This window comes from Genypterus blacodes, unplaced genomic scaffold (assembly GCF_046128005.1).
Source record: "Genypterus blacodes isolate CSIRO-AG114 ecotype Tasmania unplaced genomic scaffold, CSIRO-AGI_Gbla_v1 ptg000118l_1, whole genome shotgun sequence".
Taxonomy (NCBI): domain Eukaryota; kingdom Metazoa; phylum Chordata; class Actinopteri; order Ophidiiformes; family Ophidiidae; genus Genypterus; species Genypterus blacodes.
Window position 1 is genome coordinate 2366792 of NW_027466921.1, and position 26414 is coordinate 2393205.

A 26414-nucleotide genomic window follows, 5' to 3' on the forward strand; every position below is an offset into this window, starting at 1 on the left:
TAGATGTCGGAGCAACTTAATAATAGGTCTCAAGTCAAGACTGAAAGCCGAAAACTTAGCTAGTAACTTTGCAGAACAAACATTTAGTCTCTCTGTTACTGCATCTACACCATTCATAAGTGGTTGGTACTTATCTAAACACAAAGTAGATGCATTTTTAATCTGCTCTGACGCTTCCTATTGCTTATCTGGGTTGATAACACCATCAAAATAGGAGACCAGGGTCACTCATGATAGTATTTCTGTTCGGTTTGTTTTTGAGCAGGATTGTTAAAAGTTTGAAACTAATTTTGACTAACCTAGATGGAAAGTCTTGATGTTCATCTGTAAATTGTTGTTTTTAAATGATTTCCTACACTTGTTTGTTTGTTTTTAATTGCTATTATATTTTAGCTTCTTAAAAAGTAATTCAACAATGTCAATATTTCAATAATGAGGCATACTTTCCCCCAGACTATCAATAGGTGAAATTAGGTCCCGATCTGGATAAGGATCCCAATCTGCGGAGCTAAACTAAATGCTTGGACAGAGGCCAATGCTGAATAATAACAAATATGGCAGAAATATGAAAGAATCCCTGTGTAGCTGAGATGACACCAAATCACTAGCATGCAAACAGCTTGTACGCATCTTTAATAGTTAGAAAAAGGTTGAGAAAAATATTCTAAAAACCAGACACATTTTGTCTGTGCTCTTCAGGCCTTGGTGGAGGTTTGATCCGAAATGCGGTTCCGGTTATTTTGTCGCAGCCTGATAAGCCATTGTTTTACAACTTAACGACCTTGTTCTTCCTCTTCATCATCTCCTCTTTGCCTGACCTTACTTTTACAGTGTGGAACAGCAAGGTGAGGTGAAGCCACTTCTCCATGCTTTGACAGACAAGCTTTAATTGTTCACAATCAAGCTTATAGACATGTCCAAAGCACCGTAAAACCATGATACCAGAAAATAAACAAGCAACCCAGGACAAAGGTTTGTATGACACAGGTAGAGGAGTAGAGAACCAAGGGTATATACAGTAAAACATTTGCCATTTTGTGTTTCATCATATATACACTCGATAGATTAAACTTCAAATAAAACAAATTTCTGAAATAGCAGTTTTGAAATACACACCATTTGTGTCACATTTGAGTCATCATCCAAATAACAAAAATTTAAACAAAATGTTTCAGCTCACAAATGATTTTCCCTTTTATTTTAAAGATTTTTTTCATATACAACATTGTATTTACATGGTCTAGTAATATTTACACAAAATTAACAAGTGGCACTGTGTAGTTAGGAGTTTTCTTTTCCTTGTTCCCTAGTTGTCTTATTTTCAAAAGAAAAACAAAATGATAAATTAATAAAAAGAACAACTTTTATTTTAACAATGCTTTATGTCTCCAACGTGTTTCAGTAGCACTACCTGCCACACAGCCGTCTATACAAAGTGCTGCCCTTTCCCTACCCAGATGCAACGGATTTATCTTACAAAAATACCACGTGTCTAACCCGGACCCCCAACATTTGCTGATCAGCATCCTAAACGCACAGACAGAACCTCAACGTGTCGACACTTTGCACAAAGAGAGCTCATAGCTGGACATTTGATTTGTTATCTTTCAGAAAATTGTTTGATTCTGTTTTCAATTTACAAGCTTAATTCATTCACTCGGAGGAGGAACCAAGTCAGTGTTTTGTAAGTCCAGCCTCGACAAAGACAACCATATCAAGTCAGGAAAGTCAGTAGCAGCAGAAGTTCAAGATAATTGGACTCAGGAGATAGTCTGGAAGATTCATCCACACAGCTTCATCACGTCTGAAGACTGAAGAAGCCAATGAAGAAATTCTAAGAGCATCTGAGAGGCCTGAGAGAACATTAGAACTGCCAAAGACACTGTAGAAGTTCAGAGAAAATCTCAGAGAGGACATCAGAACTGAAGAAGTTCTGATGTCCCTTCTACAAGTTCTATGAGAACTTCAGAACAGATAAAGCTACTGAAGAAAATAGCCGAGGGAACTTCCAAAATACAAAAGCTGACATTCTGAAAAAAATTTCTAGGATTTCTTATAAAATGTCAGGACGTCAGAATCTGACAAAAAGAACATCTGAGGAGGACTTCGGAAATGCGGAACTTCATAAGCTACTGAAGAATTTCTAAGAGCTTTGAGAGGTTTTCAGAGGTAAAGAAGCCTTTTATCTTCAAGACCAAGACTGCTGCCCTGAACAACTAATGGAGCTTCTCAACTACTGCTGGCAGATGAGACCAACAACCTGGTGACTGACTTGCAAAACTATGACTTGGCACCGCCTGTTTATGATTATGCTGGTTTTGACGGTAAAGGACTGTTTGGTTGGCTGTGCTGGACCATGGAGACAGAAATTTCTGGGTTGGATCATGTTTGGTTCAACTATTTCTAAACTGTCCATAAAACGTTTCAATTGGTGAGTCGATCACTGCTCGGCTCAGTTTGCCTTTCTGTGTAAAAAGAGCCCCTTGATACCAGGTTACTGTACCCATGGTATTCTGCTCAGATGTGTCATCTGCCTTTAGGCCAGCAGAGACTGTGGGATCCATGTACAGTAATCCAAAAGAGAGCAGTGTGGGGAAGAACAATGAGGAGAGTGGAGAGTTGGAGAATGGATGTTTGCGTGGGCTCTGCTGAGATGACTGATGTAGCCTGAGAGAAGGAGTTGAAAGACTGTAGGAGAACGCAAAAACATGGCTCGAAAATGCATCACAGAAGAAGACAGAAGAGGAAAGCGGTTTCTCGGCTCGTCTTGATCCCACCTCTGCTTGTGCCAAAAGTCTGATTCAGCTGTTTTGACAGGGATGTATGAGAGTTTCAGACTAGTTCTTTTTTACTCTGACAGATCTTCACATCTGCTTGGATCAGGGATGCTGATTTGTGTCACAAACCTTTATTCCAGTTAATGGACAAGCAGGCTAAGACCCGAAAGCTAAATGCAATGACAAAGCGAGAGGGAGGGAGAGATACGCAGAGGAAAACAAGACATAGAAGATAAAGGCAGGAATCCAAGTTCTTCCAGCAGAATGAAAGGAAGGAACCGATGACAGCAGGTTATTATGTAGCAATGGGAAAATCGTGAAGGCTACACTCACATTCCCCACCACTACTGTGTGTAAAGTAGACACTTCACTACTTGGGTTTACAAAATCAAAATTAAATAATCACTAGAAAACATCACCATTAACCTAAGTACCTAAAACGATGACGTACCATTTGGGAGATCCATGAAAAGAACACTTATTGGTTGAAAGTTCTGTTGACTGTCAGCTGACTGATAGTGATTAAAGAGCAAGGATTTAAGGACTCCACTCTAACCTTCTGTGAAACTTCTCTTGCTCTTAAGTTTGGGAATCACGAAAGTAAAGCAGAGCTACTGAAGTTGTTTTCTCCCTTCAGAACAAGGCTGAGGTCAGCTCACTGTCAATTAGAACATGGGAAACTTTCTTTTACCAATGATTATTTCAAAAAGGTAAGACATCCTCACGCTCAGGGAGGTCAGCAACAGAGCGCCTGATCTGGAGCTGCTAGGACTTCAAATAAAGTCCCACAAAAAATTATGTATACTAAGAATATGGCGTGAAAGTTGCGACTCTCTGTAATCTAGACCATCTTTTACTCTTAAAAGTTAAATAAAACTATAATATCAAGCAGCAATTCCTGCCTCCATCCAATAAGAAGAGAGCAGCACAGAGGATACTTGGGGTACAAAGAAATGGGACCAAACCGGACGCTAAATATCCCACGTTTGCCGATGATAAACAAATGCATTTAGTCACAGAACATAAGGTTGACTGCATAAAGCTTCTTACCTACATTATGCAGTACATTTAGATCATTAAGATCAAATGAACACTAGTGGTAAATACTGAGCCCTCCCTATCTGTTATCTTATTAGGTTATAAAATAATAATCTCTGCAAAACAAGCAAATTGAGCTGGAGAACGTTTGATTTGCCAACAATTAGTCTTCACCTGCAGGGAGGACCTTGACAATTTTGAGGACCATTTGGCTTTTCTAAAGACGTGGTCCTGGTGCCTAGTAGCCATCGTTCCTTGGCTCTCGACTGGAGAAGTGGGAGTGGATTTGGCCTTAGGAAGGCGCTGGTAAAAAGGTTCCAATGAGGTTAGAGAGGGCGACACGTTTAAATCCACAGGACAAGGCAAAAACGTGTTTAGCGACTTGGTCATCGAGGGAAATAAAAAGAAAGAACTATGAACAATGAACTATTGAACTGTCAAACCTGTCGAACAGTGTAAGGATCCAGGCTAGCTCCAGGACAAGCACCTCGTCAATGGAAATACACATCATGTCGCCCTGCTGCCCACTCTGGACACATTTATAATTGTATCAGACTGCATATGGAGAGATTTGACCTGACCCCAGCCTTGTTTCATAGCTTCATCAGCCTTTATGGCTATAAAATAGCTTACACTGCAACTTGATGAGGTAATACGTCTACCTGAGCCTCTCTTTATGACATGCTGGAATATTCTTGTGTTAGAGCATTCCATGTAATCCTGAAGCTGAAAGGCTGAGATTAGCAGCTCTAAGATGACGACGACTACTGCTGAGAGAAAGAGAGGTGGCTGGTAGACCATAAGACCTGCATATTGTAAACCAGTTGTGTTCTAAACCAAACTAAACACAACCACTTCAGAGCCTACGAGTGTGTGTGTGTGTGTGTGTGTGTGTGTGTGTGTGTGTGTGTGTGTGTGTGTGTGTGTGTGTGTGTGTGTGTGTGTCCAAACCAGGATAAGGTCGCCGCCGGGCCACAGCATCGAACGAGGTGAGACGCAAAAGTGCTTTCAGCTGTCCGTCTGTCAGTCTGTACTGTCAGAAACTTAGACAAGAAAGCCGAGAAAAGATTAAATCAAGTACAATAAATTAAAAATTACCTTTTTCCACAAAAACTCAAACGAAATAAAGAAGTCGTTAGAAGAAGAGGAATCACACTAAATTACTACCTAAGATTTAATCAGGGAAGCATGATGCTCTAGACTCGTACAAACATACAACTTGCTTTGTTCAGTGGACAGGGTTTGACACAAACTAAAACACAATAAATACTCTTTTCTGAGGAACAAAAGATAAGGTTTATCTCTGTATCAGCTAAAAGGACACTAAGTAAAAAAAGGCAGGTCCGTCTGGCAGACTCGCTCAGAAGGGGAGAGGGCGACCCTTTGGGAAAAGTAAAGGAAAAATAACTATCCATTGGTGGTGGCGGCCCTTCCCCTTCATACTTATGGCACTACAGCAATTCCACATCCACATTTTATTCTCTCGTACTCTTTTATCTTTTCATCTTTTTATTCTTTGTGTACTTTTTTCGTTTACCCTGAACACACACTGCCCCCTAGCGGTACCTATTCAACACAGCTGGACTTCGTTTTTTCTTCTACTGGTAGTCCGAGATTTTCACGTTTGTTCATTTCTTTGTCTTTTTTTTCATTTTTTTTGTCAGCATTAAAGTGCAACAGTGCTTTTGTTCTCTCCTCTGGCCGCCTCCTGTAACCCCCGACCACCTCCGCGGGTCAAAGGTCACGGGTTAGCAGGATCAGGGTCAGGGTTCAAGCTGGTCTCACTGGTCACGCTGGTGGCGCTAGCAACACTTGGCTCCTCCTCCACCTCCTCCTCCTCCTCGTCTTCAATCACCTCTCCCACGTCCAGCACCTCCACCTCTTCGTCGTCGTCATCGTCGTCTTCTTCTTCATCCAGTCCTCCTTCCAGCAGCTCCCCCATGGCCGCCTCCTCTTCCTCTGGCACTGCTGCCTCCTCTCCCTCTCCTGCTGCTTTCGGCGGATCTGTCCTCTCCTCTCCGTCCTCTTCCTCCACATCTCTCTGCTGGTAGAGGCCGCTAAGGACTGGTTGGACCAGGTCCTCCTCGTACACTTTCAGGATGGCCTCACACACAAAGCGATACTGGCTCTGTGTGTGTGTGTGAGGGAGGGAGAGAGAGAGGGACAGAGCGAGAGAGAGAGTGTGACAGAGTGAAAGAGAGACAGGGAGACAAGAAGGAAAAAGAGGGAGCGAGAGAGAGAGAGCGACAACAGCAGTGTTTAGTTGATGGTGTAAAGTTGGCAAGAGAAGCTGAACACACACACACATTAAAGTCTACATACGGGCGTCTGAATCATCATGGCCCTCTGGTCTCTCATGGTTCTGACGATATCTAGAGGGTAAACTGGCTGGCCGCACTCCATTAGACACAACGCTGTCTCCATGGTGATCAGCACCCCTGTCCGACCAATCCCTGCACTGAAAAAGCAGCAGGGACAGAATATGAACTTTACAGAGCAAGTCAACCAATTTCAATTCTATCAACATTTTAAGGAAACCAAAGGGGGGATCAGTGTGATCCTTCCATCATCTTGAGACCTGATTTAATCTCATTCAATTTCACGGAATGTGATTTGGAAAGGAGATTTGGTTGCTCAATTGTAAATTATGAATGCATATCACAATTTTGAGTTCTTCTATTGTGTGCATCAGTCTCTATCACATGAAAAAATGCCTGTAAACGTATGTGCGAGTGCTGAGTTAGTGTGCTTGTAGAGCTGTGGTGTTGTACCTGCAGTGTACCACCATGGGCTGGTCCTGTCCGGCCCGCTTGGTCCGTACCAGAGCCACAAAGTCCAGGAAATCAGTGGAGTCGTCAGGGACGCCGTGATCTGGCCAGGCCAGGTACTGGATCTGGGTCAGCTCTCTCTCCTCCTCACTCTAAACAAACAGAGAGATGAGAAAATCCCCACTGTGTTATTTGATTTAGATACTGGGATATCTGTACAAATCATGAATTTCAGGATGTCACACAGGTCATAATTGTAAATGTTTTCCCCTAAAATATAACCTTCAATACGTTAAGATGGGGTTTCCTCTGCAGAATGTCTATTTAAAGAGGAGGAGAAAATGAGGCGAGCAGGATACTGTACTGAGAAAATATTTACTCATATTCCGTAATAAAGCCACTTAATGCAGAACCTCGAATGCCAACTACTGACCACTGCTTCATGTATGACTCAGAGCCCTTGTGTTCCTCTTTAACATTCCCTCGCTGCGTCACCATGGCAACACATCTATCTCCATGGCAACCATCACAGGCAGAGGAGAATGCTAATTGCCTCTTCCCGGAGCCGTACACTTTGAAAGGTCACAATACACGGGAAACATTTGGAGAAGTAACCAGGGACGACGTGGAAAGCAGGGAATGATGAGGGGATGAGAGGAAATGGATCCTCTGATAAAAATCAATGGGAAGTGTTGACAACAGTTGTAGAATTAGCCTCAGCACTCAATTGTTGTATTATTATTGTTGAAATGCCTCTAAAAATAAAACCATAATTGCTGGAGACATCATTCTTTTATTTAATCATTCCATCTATCATTCCATCATACCAGAGGGCAGTGCTGTTGAACGTCCAGATAAGCTGTTTGCGTAACTGCATAAAACAGCAACACTACGAAGGAGAATCATTTCACATTTACATATGGACCTGAAGAATTAACACTGGTTACAAAGGTCCAGCCGAGGAATGCGCTTCCTTCAGCCTGTACTTGTCGTCCTACCTGGATGTCAGATGTTAGACCCACAGTAATATTCGGAGGAAAGACTTCATTTACACTGAAACTGGCACGTTCACGTGTCAAAACACTAATTGCAAGGCTGGCATGCTCACTTTCAAATTATTGCAAACTGTGACTTAAAACACACTTCAATCTAAGTTCTCTGCATAGTAATGTGCTACAATTAAGAGCGAGTCAAAATGGTCGAAGTGGTAACACACTAGAAAGCATCCAATGGCATCAGTTTTGCAGAAAAACAAACTTCCTTTCTGACTTCCTAACTGTCATCACTTTGCCTCTGTTTGTTCTCTCCGTTTCAGCAGTGTGACTGACTGGGGTGGTTAGGTTGTCATAGCAACCGGATCCGAATACGTGGCCCGCATGCAGCAGCGGGATCCAGAAAAAGAACAGCCCACACTGGTCACTATGGCAACAGACCTCCTCAAGCCTGCAGCGGCTCATCCTCACTCAGACGCTGGTCGCTCGCTTTGCTTTTACGTCTTTGTCCTCCCTCAACACATACGCACTTCTTTCTTTCTTTCTTCCTTTTTTTCTTTTGTATTGCCCCTGTGTGTGTTAACAATTCAGTATAAGCACTGTACCTGTGTGTGCATGAGGGTCATCTCCCGGACCAGGAAAGCAGAGTTGCCCTCCTCCGTGTGGCATGTTACTGTGAAGTCCCCGTAGGTGGTGCTGCTGTCCGGGTTAGGCCAGTACTGGTGGCACTTCACCTAGAAGAACAGAAGAGGAGCCATTAAATCCATACATTTAATTTTGAATGTTTGCACTCTGTCTGTTTGTTCCTTAAAGGTCAGCGGTCACAGGTCTGCTACACAGCAGCATCTTGTGATCTGGAGGTGATGAGATGCCGAACACGACAATATGAGCGATGCTCTTTGTTGTTATGTGTTTTAGAAAAAAGAGGCTGTTTTATTTTTGTATGCTATAGTTCATGGAAAAATATTTTGGGTTTGGAACATCGATGAAGAAGATCAAAAGCACCAAACAGAGCAGTAATGTGACTTATACTCATCCATGAAGCGTTTAGATGAATAACAGACATGAGTTGATCAAAGCTATTGTGTAAAGTATCTTGATAACACACACTCATAAAGACAAATTGCATTACTGCAGTTCCTCATTGTCAAATTAACGAGACCAAAGCTCTGGCAGTTGTTCCAATTTTCAGCACAAGAAGCATTTCTTGTGATATCACAAGGGTCCATTTCCGTAATTCTACACACGCAGTCACAAGGGCTTTTATACCAGTTTGCAGATGGTGAGCAAAGCCTTCCATGACCAATGTTCCCCTTTTAATGTCTCAGCTTTATCTGACTGGTATGTAAGCTTCAGAAAGTGGAGTTCTAGACAGGAGCCGACCAGTGTTCTACCAGGCAAGCTAAGCATCCGGCACCGATTAGCGAACCTTCTGCAGTCTACATCTGGTTTCCAACCTAGTCTTTGAAGAGTACTTATACATACCCGCCCTCGCTCCACCTGCGTAGTGAGCATGACCACCATGGAGGAGCCTTGCTCCCAGGTCATCTGCCAGAAGTCGGGACAGGTGTTGGGCAGCGGCCCTTGACACGCTATGTAGCGGTTTATCAGACTGGAGGCCGGAATCTCCATCTGCACAGAGAGAGGAAGAGAGATGTTGTGGTTGTAATGATGTAATCAATGCTGATGCCACATTTGAAAGAACCACTTTATTCTCAAGGATTTTTCACTTCCTCTTATATCTTCAAATCCCACGGTTGTGCCTTGTATGTTTCAGTTTCTTTTCTAAAAGACAGAGCACTTCAACTTTAACTTTCCTAATATCAGTGCCATCTAAAACCACTTTGAAAATGCCTGGCTGACATTAAATGCAGGCACTCGTTACATGACTTATTTGTAAAGATGGTGTTAGTTAATTTAATTAATTGTTTTGGTGGTTAGCACAGACCACCCACCACGCTTCAAACAAGGCCTGTGTTCAACATTTCAGATAACTTGTCTCGTTCAAATGCCTTTTGAATTTTTTTTATTACATTTGTGGTTTGATGCAGTACATGTCGACACCGATACTGAGTTAACATTCTGCACGTGGCGGGGACGCAGGCAGAAAGATGAAAAGGAACGAGGCAGGAGGAAGAGACTCACATTGATGTAATTTGCATTGATGTAGTCATCTGTGCTTTTCAGAATGACCCGCGTGGCATCATCTAAAAAGAGAGAGCGAGAGAGCGGGAGAGAATCGAGAGAAATGAGGTTTGTAGGTAGAGAACAGAGGAAAAGACAATGGACAAGGAAAACAAAAGAAGAGATGAAGAGGGGTAAAAATGACAGAGAGTGATGTGAGGAACAAATATTTTCAGTTCACATTTAAAACATGACAGTCAACAGAAATTAAATGTTTTTTCTTTAGTCACATACAGGGAGAGATGTCTCTGTAGCGGTTTTTGGAAACATTTTGAGGTAATTTGGCACACAGCATGGTCATCCCCGGCCTTTTCCTGTACAGTTGCTGTAAGAAAAGCGACACAGAACAAAGATCAATTACAAGAAGCCTCGTCTGTATACATGTATGACTACTCTTCTCTGCAAGCTTACATGTCTGTAGATATGATCGTGGTAAAATAAGTCAAAGTTAAAAACTAGTCTCCTCACATCAAACTGTGCCAGTATGGCTCCACTGGCCAGGCCTTCCTTTAGTGAAACCATGGAGTCCCTCAAAGCATGCTGGTCCAGCTGCGTGGGGTCCTGAGGGGACTTCTCTGGGATGTACTGAAAGTCTGGCTCCGAGTCCGCTTTCTCCTCCACCACGTCGTAGATGGCTGAATGATACAGGGGAGGAAAGGGTCACACACTGCGTCTCCAATCCAAACAGTAACACAGTAAAACAAATAAATCTTATGTGTCCTATATTTTTGAGGGTGCTCACTGACGCTGCAAAATTTCCATTATTTCGCAACTCTATGGACAGATCATTCTGTTGTCATTGCGTGAGGGAGGAAGTGAGCATGGTTTGGTCAACCACACGCATGAAATCTTCCTCATCTAGAAACTAGTAAAGCGATTTCTGTGCTTCCCTCTGTGTGGAGTTTTATTCATCCTTGGAACACAGCTACTGTTCATATGCATTACCATTTATGTAGGCCAGCACAAAATATATCTTTAGGTGTACAACAGAACCTCCCTCATTCAGTGCACTGATGCCATGAACACACACACACACTCTGATGCAAGACAGACTGAAAGCATAAATCCCTATTTGACCCATTTAAGTACCAAGAATTTCAAAGCTTCATCATCTTTCAGCTCTCCCATCCCATCCCATCCCATCCCCCACCCCTGATCCTGATTGAAGTAAACGCTTTGGCTCTGCGTGTTGTTTATAGTCACGAAGATGAACAGGAAACATGTGTAACCGGCACACCGAGAGACTTGACGTGTGACATAGCACCTTCAGACTAGTGTAGAGCAGACATCGAAGTGTACACTAGCATTTCAGTGACTTGTGATCTTGTAATCGAGCACTTCAATGGCTTCTATGAAACAGAAATAACACCAAAGGCTTCCAGCTTACCGTTTGGTCTGACCAATAGTATGAGCTCCCCAGAGTGGCTCTCACAGCTGGCCTTGATGAACATCACCACCTGGTCATGGGTGTGGTCCGAGATGTCCCGTCCGTTAATTAAGACCACCTGGTCCCCCTCGTTAAGGCGAGGCACACACAGGTCGGCCTACAGGGGGAGAGAGAGAGGGAGAGAGAGAGAGAGAGAGAGAGAGAGAGAGAGAGAGAGAGAGAGAGAGAGAGAGAGAGAGAGAGAGAGAGAGAGAGAGACTATAAGAGAGTGCAGTGTCTCTGAACCCAACTGTATGTTTTATCACATAAAATCAATCCTTGGGCCTTTAGAATCAGCCTAGTTTCTATTTTTATTTCTTTGTTTGGGGCTCGGACCACACGATTCATAAACTCTGTGTGGTGCTTGTCTACTTACTGATGTTCCCGGGGCCACTCGAGACACGATAATGGGCATCTTCTGGTCAGCTCCACCCTGAAGGCCCACAGACACACATCGATTAATGAGCATTAAAGTTTCATTTTCACTTTCTCAGCAATATGATGGAAGCGGCGGAGTTGTTTTCTTCTAAAGAATCTAAGAAAAGTGCATAACATCCTCAAATATCATGGATAAAGTCAACAGATTTAGGTGAGAGGTGATGATTTACAGTTTGTGCCATGGTGAGGATTTTGTCAGTGTGTGTGTCTCACCTTGACATTAAAGCCAAAGCGCCCATGTTCGTCAGGTTTCATCTTGATCAGGACCAGGTTATCGTGAGGGACTACTCCATTTAGCTGGTGGAGAACAAAAACAGAGACAATTGCTGTGACAAGTCGGTGTTCATTCTGTGCAGCTGATCCTAGACAGAATGAACACAAAGTTTCATTCTCAGTTTTCCTTCTGGTGGCAGATTGGTAAGAATACAAGCACCCATACTGCTGGGGAACAACTGTCAGCAACCACTCACCGGCATATATGAAGACATACATAAAAACTGCTGAACAAACACAGTGTGGCTATTTCCCTGCCCAGATCGCAGTTCTTGTGTAGAATGACATAACAAATGTTTTGTGTTCCCACACTGACCGTGGTCCTGTCAGCGTTGACGGGGACGTCGTACATCTCGTTGACGTGGTTGTCCAGCAGGCTCTGCTGGGAGTGAGCCTGGATGATTTGGCTCAAGGTCTTCCTGCTTAGCTGCTTAGGAGGCAGAGCCGGGGGCTGGCCATCGAGCCCCTCTGGAGACCTGAGGGGGGCAGGGAGACACAGAGAGAGAGAGAGGTCAGAGGGGAAACCAAGGACAGAGATAGTGAGAAATATACTGTATATATGGTAGAAAAAGATAGAGGGGATGACAGTTAGATTAGGGGGTTGAATTGTTTTACCCATTTATGTACACATGTGGTCGTTTTTGTCATTTTATAATGCAACATACAGGAGTTTGTGTTGAAAACGTCAAAGCATCCTGAAGGTCCTGAAAGCTTTGCAACATCTTGACATCAACACATAATAGTGAAATCTGTATTCTAAGTATGTCCCATTTAAGTGCCTAATGCAATGTTAGTGGAACACACAAATGTTCCAAATAAATAAAAAAATTCATGTGTAGCGCTTTTTCTATACAGACACTAGCATCACATTAGCCGTCTGTGTAGTTGTTCTGTGAGTCTGATGACAATATCAATATTATTACCGTACAAAACACATCAGTCAATAGACACACATCTTCGCTATTGGATCACAGGTGTATGACTCATCACAACTGTAACCGTGTGCGAGCAAAGCACATTACTATCACGGATTCCTCAATAAGAAATTGACCTCAAATTGTTCGACGTGTGAGTGCTCTTTCATGTCCTCGCTGATAACACTGTAGAAAAACTGTGGATGGAATACAAACCACAGCCTGGCTGGGAAAACCACAGGCACAAACCTACAGTTAGAGACAAAAGCAGAGCTAATGGCCTTTACTGAAGGTGTTCCTGTGGGGTGAGAGAGATGGAGAGAGACAGAGAAAGGGGGAGCGAGAGAAAGAGATTGCAAGACTGAGTTGCTTAATGGCACTGTGTTAGTCACAACGCATTAACCTCAATACAAGCCTGCAAGAAGAGGGGCGCGTTTCCCCATCATCCAGACAATAAAAGGTGTGTGTTTGAGTGTATAAGCTGAAGCAACACGGTCACTCAGGTGAGGCTTTCAGTGCCATCACAGCTCCCTCCGGGGGGTAAAAGCTTGTAAAACTCATGGCACGCTATGCGAGTTGGCCTGCATGTGTATAAGGCTGAGTGGAGGCGAGCGTGAAAGGAGGGAGCACCAGTCAAAGCGCATCGTCTTTGTTTTGGCTGCAACCGCCGGTGCCACTTTGTGCCTTAAACACACACACGCACGCAAACTACGATTTATTATGGGTCAGAACAAGGTCAGGCTTTCAGAAGGAGGTCAGCGCACAGCAGGCTCGAGCTGTTTGATCTACTTCACGCTGCACGTCCTGACGGCATCCCCGCAGGATCGCCACAGCTCAGCATCGGATGAGTGAAACAGACAGAGCGATATATAAACATGAAGCTGATCACGACATCATACCTCACAATAACTGTGGGTTAAAGGGAGACTAAAGCCTTGCCTACATCTGACATTTCAATTATAGTCAACTGGTTCTCACATTCATCACAGGTTTCACATTTAGTTCATCCAGAGACTGCTTTGTATGATTGCATAAAATTGCACCACCACAAGAGAGCAACATTTCACAGAGTGGAATACGCCTCCTGACACCTCTCCACTGGATATAGCTGCTGCTCTAACTTCATGAGGAAAGGCTCGATTGAGTCAAAATCAACAGAAAAGCTCAAAACACCTAAATGGAACTTTAAGCATTGAAAACCTTTAGATCCCTGGTACACTCTGCAATTTTTACAGTACAAAATATAAGGATTTGTCCAAGAAATGTGATATGCTCATGTAAAAATGCACTGGAATAACACATACATATTGTGTTTGATGTGACAGAATGAGCTCATGATAACATTTACGCAGGCTTAATCTAAGCATCAGTGTCAATGCAATTATACCCATAATGCTGTGCTAAAACATTTCCAGACAAAGTAAACACATATTTGAGACAGGGAGGTATGAACCTAAAGATGAATAATGACATCGCTTTCCTTTAAGAGAGGTCTTAACCATTTTCCGTATTCAAAAAGCTACAGAATGAATTATTAACAGAAATCCTTGGTGCAGTGCTACCTTCAAGAATATTTCATGAATGCTCTAATGTTGTATGCCACATTAAAACCCACTCTTCGTGGTTTTAAAGGATGAGACAGCTCGTGATCCTCAATGTCATCCGATCAGGTTCAGCGAAAAGTAAAATTTCAGTATGAAGACTTTGGAAACAACATCTCACTTCTTGCTTTGGCTGAAGCAGCAACAGTTCAAGGAATTCCCCAGCCTTTTTAGAATGTCCAAGCAAACACACACACACACACACACACACACACACACACACACACACACACACAAATTCCCAGTTCAGCCCTGTTGTACCAGCTCTGCTACACGCCATAAACACATTTTACAGCCCGTTTTTCAAAGGGTTCATCTTTCTATTTAGGCCGGCTAAGTGACACTGGGAGAGGGTGTGAACTGTTTGGAGAAGCCACAGACACACAGGCAGACCAGTTAAAAGCAGTCCCAGCAGCACGGCCAGACAGAGCGGCACTGGCGCTGACGACTTCAATTAAAACCAAAAAAATTAAGAGGCGGCTGTAAATTGGGAGGGTGCGTTATTTATGACTAAGGTTTTTTTCTTTCCTTCTCTCCGTTCCCTTTTATACAGCCAAATCCACGCCGCTGCCACTGAGAAATGCTTCTAAGAGGGAAAGAGGAATGTGGCCGGGATGGGAGAGAGGGAGAGTCGCTGTTACTGTGAGAAATCACTTCCTGCAGGTCTGAGTGTCTCTAACATAACAGAGGGCCGGAAAGCAAACACACACACACACCCAGACAAGTGCTGGTTTATCCAAACCACTTCACATAAAGTGTGTTCCGGGCTCGTGGGTGGTGCAGGGGTAATACAGCCACCACTGCACATCACTGCATAACATCTGTGGCTCTGGACATTTTCAACTTAACATCTAAGCAGAATCTGATGCATTTCCTCTATGGGCAGACTCATCAATCAATCTCAACAAGGACAAACACTCTTGAGTATTGACTGCTGGTAAACAGTGTTCTACCATTTTCCACCATGTCATCTCTGTTTTGTTACCCAAAAGTGCAGCGAGCGTACGGCGAGGGGGGCAGGACTTACGGTGAGGAGTCCAAGCTGATGCTGTTGGCCTGAGTGGACGATGCCGACTTGTGATTGGAGGAGAAGACAGGCAGGCTGGGTGAGGCGTGGATCACATGGTCAACCAGGTGGCCCACGGACGACGGACGTATCCGCGTGCCCTCTTGCACAAATAACGAGTTTCTGCCACACATACAAATGCCACATGACAACATTAGGATCCAACATTTACTGAAAAACTGAGGTAAATCAGAGAACTGATCCCTGCTGTGCATACTGCTGTTGGGACTTACTGGTTGGGCGTCCCGGGCGGCGAGCGAGTGGGCAGACTCTGGGTCTCCAGTCTCTCATCTGATAGGCTGTTCCTGCTGACTGCCTCCCAATCAATCCCGCCTAACACCTTCCTGGCCAATGGCTTACTGGGAGACCTGCTCAGAGCCCAGAAATGAATTTTGGTTACAGATTGCAGGAAAGTTGATTTTGGATGAGTTCGTCTAAGGTTCACCCTCATTCCTGCTGCTCATTCATTACCTGGCGAACACTCTGTCCTTGATGCCCTTGTCCTTTCCATACTGTACCGACTGCACCTCTGTACGCCCGCTACAGACATAAATCACAGAAAAGAATCGTCAAGTGGATTACACTCGAAACAGAAAGTGTTCAACATGAGAAAAATGTGTCTTGTTCACATAAAACATGTGGCTTCAGACCCACAACCTTGCTGGATGTGAGGCAACAGTGCTAACCACCGCGCCAAAGAGAAGAAATGACTATAATATTAATAGGCCCAATTGCTTTCTTTACCATAAAAGAGGGATTAGACTAAATTGCAGTCTAGTGTAATGTTACAAATGTGCCAGATTTCTTTTACTGAGTTTATTGTATGACCTTTGAAGACTAACAACTTCCCTACATCATAATTATTAAGCATAATCTCAAAGACACACACACACACACGCACACACGCACACGCACACACAGTTGCTCAACAATGCATCACAAGAATTCTCAATTCTGATTTCACCTCCCACTGACAATTCCTGGAAAAGGAAAAGTTCTAAGTTGTCACGTCAATGTCGAGCAAAGTAAAGTCTAGGCAGAGTTTAATTTATTTTGCTTTCTCTATTCCCTTCCCCTACAAAAGAGGAAAAATGCACGCCACCAGTAAAGAGAAGTGTGGTGTGTGTGTGTGTCAAGGGACAATGCATAATGGGGAAAAACCTGTGGTCGACTCCTTTCCCATACACACATGCACATGCTGGCACACAAACACAAAAGGTTTCCTGCAAAACAAAAAGAATGTCTGCAGCATTTGGCACAGGTGTGTTTCCATCTTCTACCCAGTAGCCATCTCACCAGTATCTGAACTTGGAGCCCAGGGTGAAGTAGTGAGCAAAGAAGTTCTTCTGTGGGGGGATGGGCCGCTCCAGCCTAAAGAAGGTGTGGTGCTCCACGCAAGCCTTCCACAGGTTCTTACAGGCCCGATAGTTCACCATGTTGAAACCCAAAAGTGTCTCCCGGGTCTCATTCTGTGTCAAGGAGGCAGATTACAATGATTAAACAAATGCTGAGAGTTCCTGGAACGCCGTGCTGTTAGTGTCAGCTCAAAACCGTCATTCAGTTTGAGAATAGGAGGTTCCTACATTTATATGCAAAAATACAAACAAATGAATCAATGTGTAGTTTGGTTACAACAAAAAGTGGAAAACTATGGGAGCGTCCTGCGTTGTCATAGGAAGTGAACATGACCTGCCGGAACCTACTTGGGCGTGCGAGGCGACGCTCATCAGCCTATCACGAGGCTAACGCACACACACTTACATTCACACACGTGTGGAGAACATGCAAAATCCACACAGGAGAGCCTCCGCCAACCCCAGAGCTTCTTACAGCGAGGAAACGATGCTGACAAAGAGAGCGGCACACACACACCGCCCCAACGCAAGGGAAATGAGTCAAAGCTCATTTTAAATTGACTTTAACATTTAGATTATAACGGTGTGTAGAGTAAACAAAGCCAGGGTCAGGGTCGCCACTAAGCAGACCTGCTGTCTGTGGGGTTAATCCCACACTGATAACACACATCCACACACACTGTTAGCACCACATACACACAAGAAAAACAAAATCATTCTATCTCAAACTAGAGAACAGACTTGAACGCTGGGGGAGGGGCTGGGGGATGTGACTAAGAGTTGTGTGCGTGTGTGTGTGTGTGTGAGTGCATATCCACCTACCGGCTCTCTTCTCAGCTGGACGAAGAACTGTTTGCATTTGAAGGAGATTTTGACGATTTTCAACCTGGGAGAGAAAGACGAGAAGAGGTGACATGAGACACGGGTCCCTCGCTTTGTTTCTGTCGGCTTGAACGTCATTTCCTCTTCGCAGGTATAACGCAACCTTTCCACATCAGTCAAGTACAAAGGTTCTTACGTATATAGGCTATTTCTAAATGCAGAAACAAGCCCTTTAGCAGCATCAGGTGATTAACTGGGAGAAATGGAAGAATGATGATCTTCTAATGAAGTGATCTCCCAATAACCTGGAGTAAAGCCCATTCCTATTTTTCCAATCAGAGCTGAAGGCTTTGAACGTATACGGTGTATGAAGTGTGCAGGTGTTTTAAGTGTGGGTAACACGATGCAGAAATTGTATATAATCAGAGAAACAGAAGTACATGAACACACACACACACGCAGTTAGAGGTCTGCTGATGAACAGTAACATAATCCCTTCATACAGCTCTGTTGCTGCTGTGACTCATTGCTCCTTGCTAAATATATTTTTTACATACTTACTCACGCACGCACACACACACACAGGCACGCACACACACACACACGCACACATACGCCTGAGCAGAGTGTGAGTCATGCCTCATCTAAGAGTGGCTCATTTGTCAGGCTGCTGTGAGGATAAAGAGGAACGAGACAAAAACCTAAATGCCTCTTTCATTTTCTCTCTCTGTCTTTCTCGCCTCACCCCAAACCTTTTCCCGTTAAATATCGCTGGAAAACACCGCGTGCAGAAATGGAGACCTTTTTCGCGGAAGAACGGCCGCCAAAAACACAAAGACGGGGATAAAAAAGAAAAGAAAGAAAGAAGTGAAACCACTGACTCCTTCCCTCCTTCCCTCCTTCCCTCTCAGCAGACAGCTGTTGGGGACACCACCTTTGGGCTCCAAATTTAGCTTGACAACACTCACATATACAGCCCCGACCAAATGCACCAAGCAGCTGCTGTGAGGGAGTGTGTGTACGCCAGTGTACGGTGTCCGAGGACAGCGAGACATTTGTGGTAAAATGAGTCGGTGGGCGTGTGCGTGCGTCTGTGCAATTCCTCCTGTATTAATTCGGAGGGAGCGAAGGGTTAAAATGTGTGTTTGTACATGATGGGATTTGAGTCGTTACCACCACGCCCCTGACACACATTTTACACTGAGAGCCACCCACGACGCAGCAGAGTGTAGGAGATTTCTAAGAATCGACGCTTTACAGGGGCAAGCGAGAGTGAAGAGATGGAAAGATCAGTGAATGAGAGAGAGAGAGACAGAGGACGAGACAAAGGAAAGCAGAGGAGAGAGAGAGAGCCAGAGAGCGAGAGAGAGAAAGAGAGCAGAGGGGGCGCACGCAACGTTTCCAAGAATTCTCGCTTAACACCAAACCCTCCCCCAGACAAATGTGACGAAACGGCCACAATAATTCCACAGAGAGATAAACTGTGGTTTACACATTGATATGCCATGTCACTAATCACTGTGTGAGAGGTTACCAAAATATTACACAGTGCTTTTCTCAGCAAAAGGGATTCCTGGAAGAGGATCAAGCCGTGCTGGAAGCAGACTGATGGATAGAGAGGAAGATTTGTTGCCAGTTTGAGATCAGGGAACATGTGGATGGGGGAGGGGGGGTTGATGATCTCCACTCTGGTGAACGATTTCCATTTAAACTGTAAAAAAAAGGGATGCATGGAGCCATCTGATGATCTAACGGTACCAACAATGCGTATGTCGATGCGCTTTCCCTGGTTTCTTGTCCGTGCATACCCCTGGGAGCTGCTGGGGAGTTGGACTGACAGAGCAGTAAAGGATCAGAAAAAACCCTAAAATAGTGCTACTCTCCTCTTACAGTCCAACTGGGTAGATAACTATTTAAATATTAGACACTCCCCTTCCTCTTTCCCAGAGGGTGAATGTTTATCAATTATTTCCGTGAAATTTCCTTTGTCTACTCTTGATCCTCACAGGGTGAATCTTAACGAGTTTGCCGACGTCACAATCATGTCAGATGTCACGCTGGAACACATGATCCAGTGTTCCTGCATGTCCTGCTGTTACATGAAGCCTCGAGGGTCTGCTATCATGGCCACAGATTTATGACTGCACATTTCCTAAAACATTTTATAACAAGGCAAAAATGCCGGAAGCCATTTTCATGAATAATGAAGCCCCAGAACCTGAGCTTTAAGTGTTCACAGAATAACCAAAAGTCTCAGAAATGATTCTATTGTGATTTTCCATTAGTCTTAGTTTAGTAAAAGTGAAACATTGAGAAAAGGCACTTGTGCACTGTCCTGCCTGCCGTGTGGTTGCGTCTCTAAAGCGTGCAGCAGCCGAAACTTCACCTCCAGTGGCAGTAAATACGATGCAAAATTTAGCCTCTCTGCTCGTCATTTTTAGTGGCTCTATCAAATATGCACCGCATCTCTGTTCATGTTATTCTGTGGCTGTGGATTGCGCTCCCCGCCCCCCTCCCCGTCTCTCTGTTCCGTATCTATAGCCACGAGTGTCAGTGTTTCCTTTCTGGAGACACATTGAGAGCTGATCTTTTAGTCTGACAATCTTAAATGTTTAAAAATATCATAGAGCTTGCTAGCTATGTGCACTTGGTTTGACCCTTTGTCTTTGTGTGCGTACATTGGTGTGTGTGTGTGTGTGTATGCGAGTGTGTGTGTGTGTGTGTGTGTGTGTGTGTGTGTGTGTGTGTGTGTCACTCACCATGGGAAGTAGTTGATTCGTACCCTGTTCTTGTAAACCACGATGCCAGCTGACATCACCCCTATGAGAATCTCTGTGTTGCTCTGGTCCTGACAGTGTAGGGAGCAGAGTGCAAGTTATGAAGATGGTAGAAGACAAGAGATCAAAGGAGTGTAACAAATAAACAAGAGACTGAGCAGCTTTGAACCCAGGCAACATATCTGTCACAAAACAACTACAGGTTGCTGAAAATAGAGGTGCCGTCCTGTGGCGCTGCCTGCCTTTAAATCAACAGTAGAGGCAAATGGAGAGAAATACAAGCAGCCTGACAGAAAACAGGGTAAGACAGGACGGGTAGAGTGTCTCATAAACATCATTACAACACTGCACCAATATTATATCTGATGCCATTTAAGACCCACGTTCTCATCAGCCTCATTTTATCAGTTGGTCTTAAAAGTTATGTTGCAAGTTTATCTGTTCATCATAAACACTTGAAAATGCTTGTTTAATTTGCCTTCTGAAACAAATCTAACAACTTCATTACAGTTCCCACTTTCATACCTCAAAAAGGACTTTAAGAACCTTCCAAGAAAGTTAAGACACCAGCTTCTCTTAACAAATATATATATATATATATATATATATATATATATAATATGCACTGCTTTGTTTTATGCAGGGTGGGGTGGGGGTTGGGGGGGGTGGGGTGACAAGGAAACACTGAGGTCACAGACACATGTCTGTCAGGTCACATGGGGCTAAACCACGAGACAGAAACGCAGACTGACGCATGCAATAGACAAAAGCAGAAACACACACTGTGTACACACTGTAGACTGACGCAAAATGAAGCCTTACCCTTGCATAGTGCAGCTCTACCCCGTAGAGCTCCAGCGACCGTGCTGTGTTTAGATAATTAAACTCTGACTGCGCAGGAGATAGACCACTGAGGGAGAGAGAGAGAGAGAGAGGAAATATAGGTAGATAGGGAGAAAACAGGAAAACAGAGATAAAAGTGAATGAAGGAAAAGGTAAGACACAGCCTCTGTGTGTGTGTGAGTGTGAGTGTGAGTGTGTGTGTGTGTGTGTGTGTGTGTGTGTGTGTGTGTGTGTGTGTGTGTCCATACATACTTGTGCGCACAATCAAATATGTGTTTTCCATTTCAAAACTCCACATTTCTACACAATGCCCCTAATGTTAGAGGGATGACATCTTCAGATACCTGTGCTGCTGGTGGTGTTTGGCGACCTCTTTGTGGAAGTCTTGAGGAGGGCTGGGGATGAAGGAGTACTCGGACAGGTACCCCGAAGGATTCTCTGTCTCACTGTAGTCGCCCAGCTCAGCTATAGAGAGGAGAGGGAGGCAGAGGAGGAGACACAGTGAGAGTGAACTCAGATGAAGATTGAATTCCTTATGTACGTCTTTACAAACCAATACATTTCAGCTAAATCTATACCTTTGCATGATACACTTTGGCACATTTCTCCTGCTTCCTTCACTGTGTCATAAAGTGACAAATCCGGGTCAATCAAGAGGCGACATTTTTCACTGCTCTACCGCTAACAGACCTCATCTTAAGATTCAAGCACTTGTGAGAATGATTTACTAATCTAGCAGGATCCGCTTCATAAGAGGGGAGAAACGCTCGAGTGTGAAAAACAATGAATCCTCACACATCAGCTGCAGATTTCTCACAGTCCTCCGCTATTCAGAAAGAAGAAGACATCAGCGCTACGAGCTCAGCATAAAACAACTACCTGCGTGTTTACAACCCCCGGAAGGAAACGGTCAACTGATTACATTCCTGTGTTGATGTTTACTGAAAACTAGAAATACAAGTGGACAGAAAGTTCTTTATATGGACAAAGTTATTAGGATTCTATAGTTTGTCACGTGTTATCAGCAATCGGACCATAATCTCAATGTGTTACTGAAGGGATTGCAACCGTTCTGGCCCTCATCACATGAACTGTGCATTTCCTGAAGGGATTGAGATGCGGCTAAAGAACACGATCAACAACCCAGCTCTTAATGAGAGAGAATGAAAGGAGTAACCGCAGGGAACGCACACAAACAAAGAGTGACATTATTTCCAAATCAGTTTCCAGAGCCTCAGATAGAAGGAGCTTAAAAGCCATTAAGCTCTCTCACTGGTGGTTGAAGACCAAAAAACAGCTTCAATTTAATCAAGTCGTCTCCGAGCAAACCTAAGGGCCTGCAACCTAAACATATTGACCAACCAATCAATTGCAAATAGCCCACATATTGATGTAACCACAGCTCCAGGGAGAGACACACCAGCAGTAATAAATGGACTGGAATCCAAAACTATTTTACAAAAGAACTACAGCAAAAAAAACAAATCCAAAGAAAAACCCAAAAATGAATCATTCGTCAATCAATCATCTCTCCTTTGGATTTTGTGCCATTTAGGACGGTGTGTGTGTGTGTGTGTGTGTGTGTGTGTGTGTGCGTGTGCGTGTGTGTGTCTTAATTACATAACGCTTGAAGGAAAACCTGAACAAATGCATGTTTACTCCCCCGCTACCTCCCACCGTCAATTTGAATAAATGATCAAATGCAACATTACGCAACCCAGCGGAGAGGAGCCGAAGAGAACGAGAGCGTTTGCTGATGCAACATTCTTCTACACATGAACAGCTGCTTTACAAAAACAAAAAATGACATCACTTCTGAGGAAGGTGTTTTCAGACCATCCTAAGGAGGAATGTGGATTTGCCAGGTTGGATTATGAGGCGTTTATGTCGCCGTTGGATTTAACGCGATCGGCCCATTGCGCTTTGGGTCGAGCTAACTGAATCAGCGGCGCAGGCAGCTGCTTCAAAACCGTTTTCTCCCAAAGCAAACATTTATCTTCATAATCGAGACTTGGCACACTAAGTGACAGTGCCATCATCGACCTCGCTGTGGTGTATGTGTTTGTGTGGGAGTATGTGTGTGTGTGTGAGAGTGTGTGTGTGTGTGTGTGTGTGTGTGTGTGTGTGTGTGTGTGTGTGTATAGAAGCGGCAGTGTGATGATGAGGCTGGTAGTCCCAAATCTTTTCTCTTGACCTATATTGCGGCAGACATTCCTTGTGACATTCTCCACAGAGACAGGAGAGAAAGAGAGATAAGCAAAAACACATGAATAAAGAGTAATGGAATAGAGAGAGCGAGAGGGAGAGCGAGCGAGCGAACAAAACGCAGCCTAAAAATAAGAAGCTACCGACAGACATACAGACCGCCATGTCAAGAGTCATTATTCTGATGACAGAGGGGCCCAGTCAGCAAACTCCCGTCTGGATGCTAAATCACTACACTGGATGAGATTAGCTTTACAGCTCAACGTTATTACCACAGGCGTGTATGTCTGACATGCACCACGGCACAGAGGTTCCTTAGGGTCAGGGGCAATTTAATATCTATAAATCAAATATGTCAGCATTATCAAGACAGTGTATGAATTAAAAACTTTGCATCAGAAGACGTGACATTTCAATTTCCCAAATTGTCCTACTAAATAGAAATACAAGAGAGTTCACTTTTATCTGACAATAGACTCTAATCCACCTGTTGATAGTCACAATCAAAGGACATGTGTCTCAGCGTCATTGGTAGTAGCTGTTGTTTATAAACAAATGACAGCTTCAAACTGCTTGTCCTCATACGTTCAGGTACAGAAACTTATTTTTCAGGCCTTTACACTTCAGTCATGGATAATTTTCTGTATCTCTAACCATCAAACAACTAGACTGATGAGAGTGTTTGGTCAATGATTCCGTCTTTGTGTCTGTGCAAACATTTGGCTGAGTTTGGACAAGCCCAGACTCCAAAGCAGAAGCCGCGGTGTCACACACACACACACACACACACACACACACACACACACACACACACACACACACACACACACACACACACACACACACACACACACACACACACACACACACACACACACACACACACACACACACACACACACACACACACACACACACACACACACACACACACAGAATATTTCCGTCACTGCTCACGGTGTCAGATATCACCACACACAGCACAGCCTAATGGAATCTTAATGGGTTCAGAGCACCAACTATAAATGCACTGGAGCGACCGCAGTCATTATATTTAACAGTGTGCGTGTGTGTGTGTGTGTGCGGCTGAGAGAAGACCTAATGAATTGCCTTTCCATTGTTGCGAGTGTTGTGTGTCCAGGGAGCGGTACTTACACTGAACAGCATAGGATGCCAGGAGCGCGGCTGTGTTGTGTGGACAGGGCAATCTGGAAGACACAGGCACGCAAATTCACACAAAAACAAACACTTACACACTACTTTTTGGATCAGTACAAAGGAATACTCGAGCTGCTTTCAAACTGTGACGATGACGTGTATAAGAAATAACATTCTGGTCAGCAAAAAATGTGAAAGTATTGGAGATATATAGAGCTGGGAGGACGTTAGTGGGATGGAAAGCACGTGCTTGACATTCTCAACTGAAACTGAAACTCTATTAGGACATCTGAGGCAGACTCGCCTGCCAATCCAGCAGCGTGTGTGAGAATAAGCCTGGAACACTCACCTTCCTGTAAAAATGTCCTGCTTGATCTGAAGATAATATTGGTACCTGCCGGGAGGAGGAGCACAGCGTGTTAAGACGAGAGAGCAGGGAGCTGTTCTCTCTAAAGTAGCATCGGATTATTGGAGATGGATGATGTGGAGGAGTTCTGTATATGTTTTGTTAAAGCCTTTTCACTATATCCATATGTTTTGCTATAGGAAATCAAACCTGTAATGTCCTTATTGTTATCGCATCGCTCACACTGCGCTCTGCATCTCAGCATCCACTGTGTTGCTGAACAAACAGTCGCTAACATGGATTTGTCATAATAACTTTCAGCGAGGCCCAGTGTGTCTATTCTTCCTAAATCGTGGCTGGAATGTACGATAAAGCAGCAAAAAAAAAGCGTGCCAGGTCCGGCGCTCGCCATCCCACCCGACTGTTGCCAGCCGTACGCAACGTGTTAATAACGTGGAGTGAGAGGCTGAAATAAACACGACGCAGACGAGGCGTTGCGGTGCCTCAGCAGGCTTAGGTGCACGCCATATGCTTGCAGAATGGTGGGTAGCAGCGCAGCTTATGGCCTTGTTACAAAACATACTTCGCCTTAATGAGCCAATAAAGGAGAAAATGAAGCGATGATTCCTGGAACCCGTTTGCTGAAAAGCTTCCCAAAAACCTATTTATGCTTTATTATTTACTTACGATCGACAGAAATAAACAGCGTGAGGCCTTTAGAATGAAGGTAGCACAATCAAACCGCAAGTAAGACATGGGATCAGATCGCTAAATCCCCATGAGACGCATTTGCTCAGACAGCGTTTCCTCCTAAAATCCTGGCTGTATCTGAAAGCCTCTTACCGTGTGTATTCTTCCTGAAGTTTACTGGGTTCCGTCACAAAGAATTTGACTCTGAAGCTCAGGTTATGGGGGGACCCTCCTGGGGGAAAGCAATGAACAAGAGAAAACTTTGAGTCGGCTGTGAATGCAACACACTGCGACCGCTGGATGTTGCCTGGACAGTCCGATGCCTGATCGCTGAGGAAATGGATTGCAGTTTGAGTTTAGATATGTATTTCCAACTAAGATATATTTAGAGGATAATAAATGCGTGTTTTGCATTAGAAATTTCCATCACTGTTACATGTAGAAGTAGTCCAGCAGAAACCGGAGCTAAGCCTGTTTTCATTTTCCCATTACAGCCTCTCATGTAAAAGGCTATAGATGGGTACGAGCGGCTTATGGTGTCAAATATAAGAAACCCACATGAGAAACTTCATCTGCAGTGGAAAACTATTGGGTGTTTCTTTTTCCATTCAGCACAAAAAAAAACAGTTCAAGTGGAGTTCAGAAGCACTGCTGATGTCACTTTGGCTACTTTATAATTGTCTGTGTCTCACTTCCTATTAATCATTCTATCGAACAGAATCGCAGCAGTTGAAATCGAGT

General features: G+C 43.9%; 1 protein-coding gene across 2 annotated transcripts in view; it reads right to left on the minus strand.

The window, feature by feature from the left end:
* Positions 1-616: 616 nt before the first annotated feature.
* ptpn4a (protein tyrosine phosphatase non-receptor type 4a) overlaps positions 617-26414 on the minus strand; it is a 50759-nt gene continuing 24961 nt past the window's right edge. For both annotated transcript variants that reach the window (XM_076161933.1, XM_076161931.1), the window contains exons 5-27: positions 25827-25905; positions 24987-25031; positions 24635-24687; positions 21619-21739; positions 21254-21341; positions 20414-20502; positions 17655-17718; positions 16774-16946; positions 15949-16017; positions 15711-15845; positions 15439-15600; positions 12213-12372; positions 11837-11920; positions 11562-11618; positions 11147-11303; positions 10228-10394; positions 9994-10084; positions 9721-9782; positions 9061-9207; positions 8181-8309; positions 6587-6735; positions 6138-6273; positions 617-5943 (exon numbers count right to left, since the gene is read on the minus strand). In XM_076161933.1, the coding sequence (XP_076018048.1) occupies positions 5557-5943; positions 6138-6273; positions 6587-6735; positions 8181-8309; positions 9061-9207; positions 9721-9782; positions 9994-10084; positions 10228-10394; positions 11147-11303; positions 11562-11618; positions 11837-11920; positions 12213-12372; positions 15439-15600; positions 15711-15845; positions 15949-16017; positions 16774-16946; positions 17655-17718; positions 20414-20502; positions 21254-21341; positions 21619-21739; positions 24635-24687; positions 24987-25031; positions 25827-25905 (2804 nt within the window). In that variant the 3' untranslated portion in view covers positions 617-5556. The remainder of the gene's footprint in view (positions 5944-6137; positions 6274-6586; positions 6736-8180; positions 8310-9060; positions 9208-9720; positions 9783-9993; positions 10085-10227; positions 10395-11146; positions 11304-11561; positions 11619-11836; positions 11921-12212; positions 12373-15438; positions 15601-15710; positions 15846-15948; positions 16018-16773; positions 16947-17654; positions 17719-20413; positions 20503-21253; positions 21342-21618; positions 21740-24634; positions 24688-24986; positions 25032-25826; positions 25906-26414) is intronic.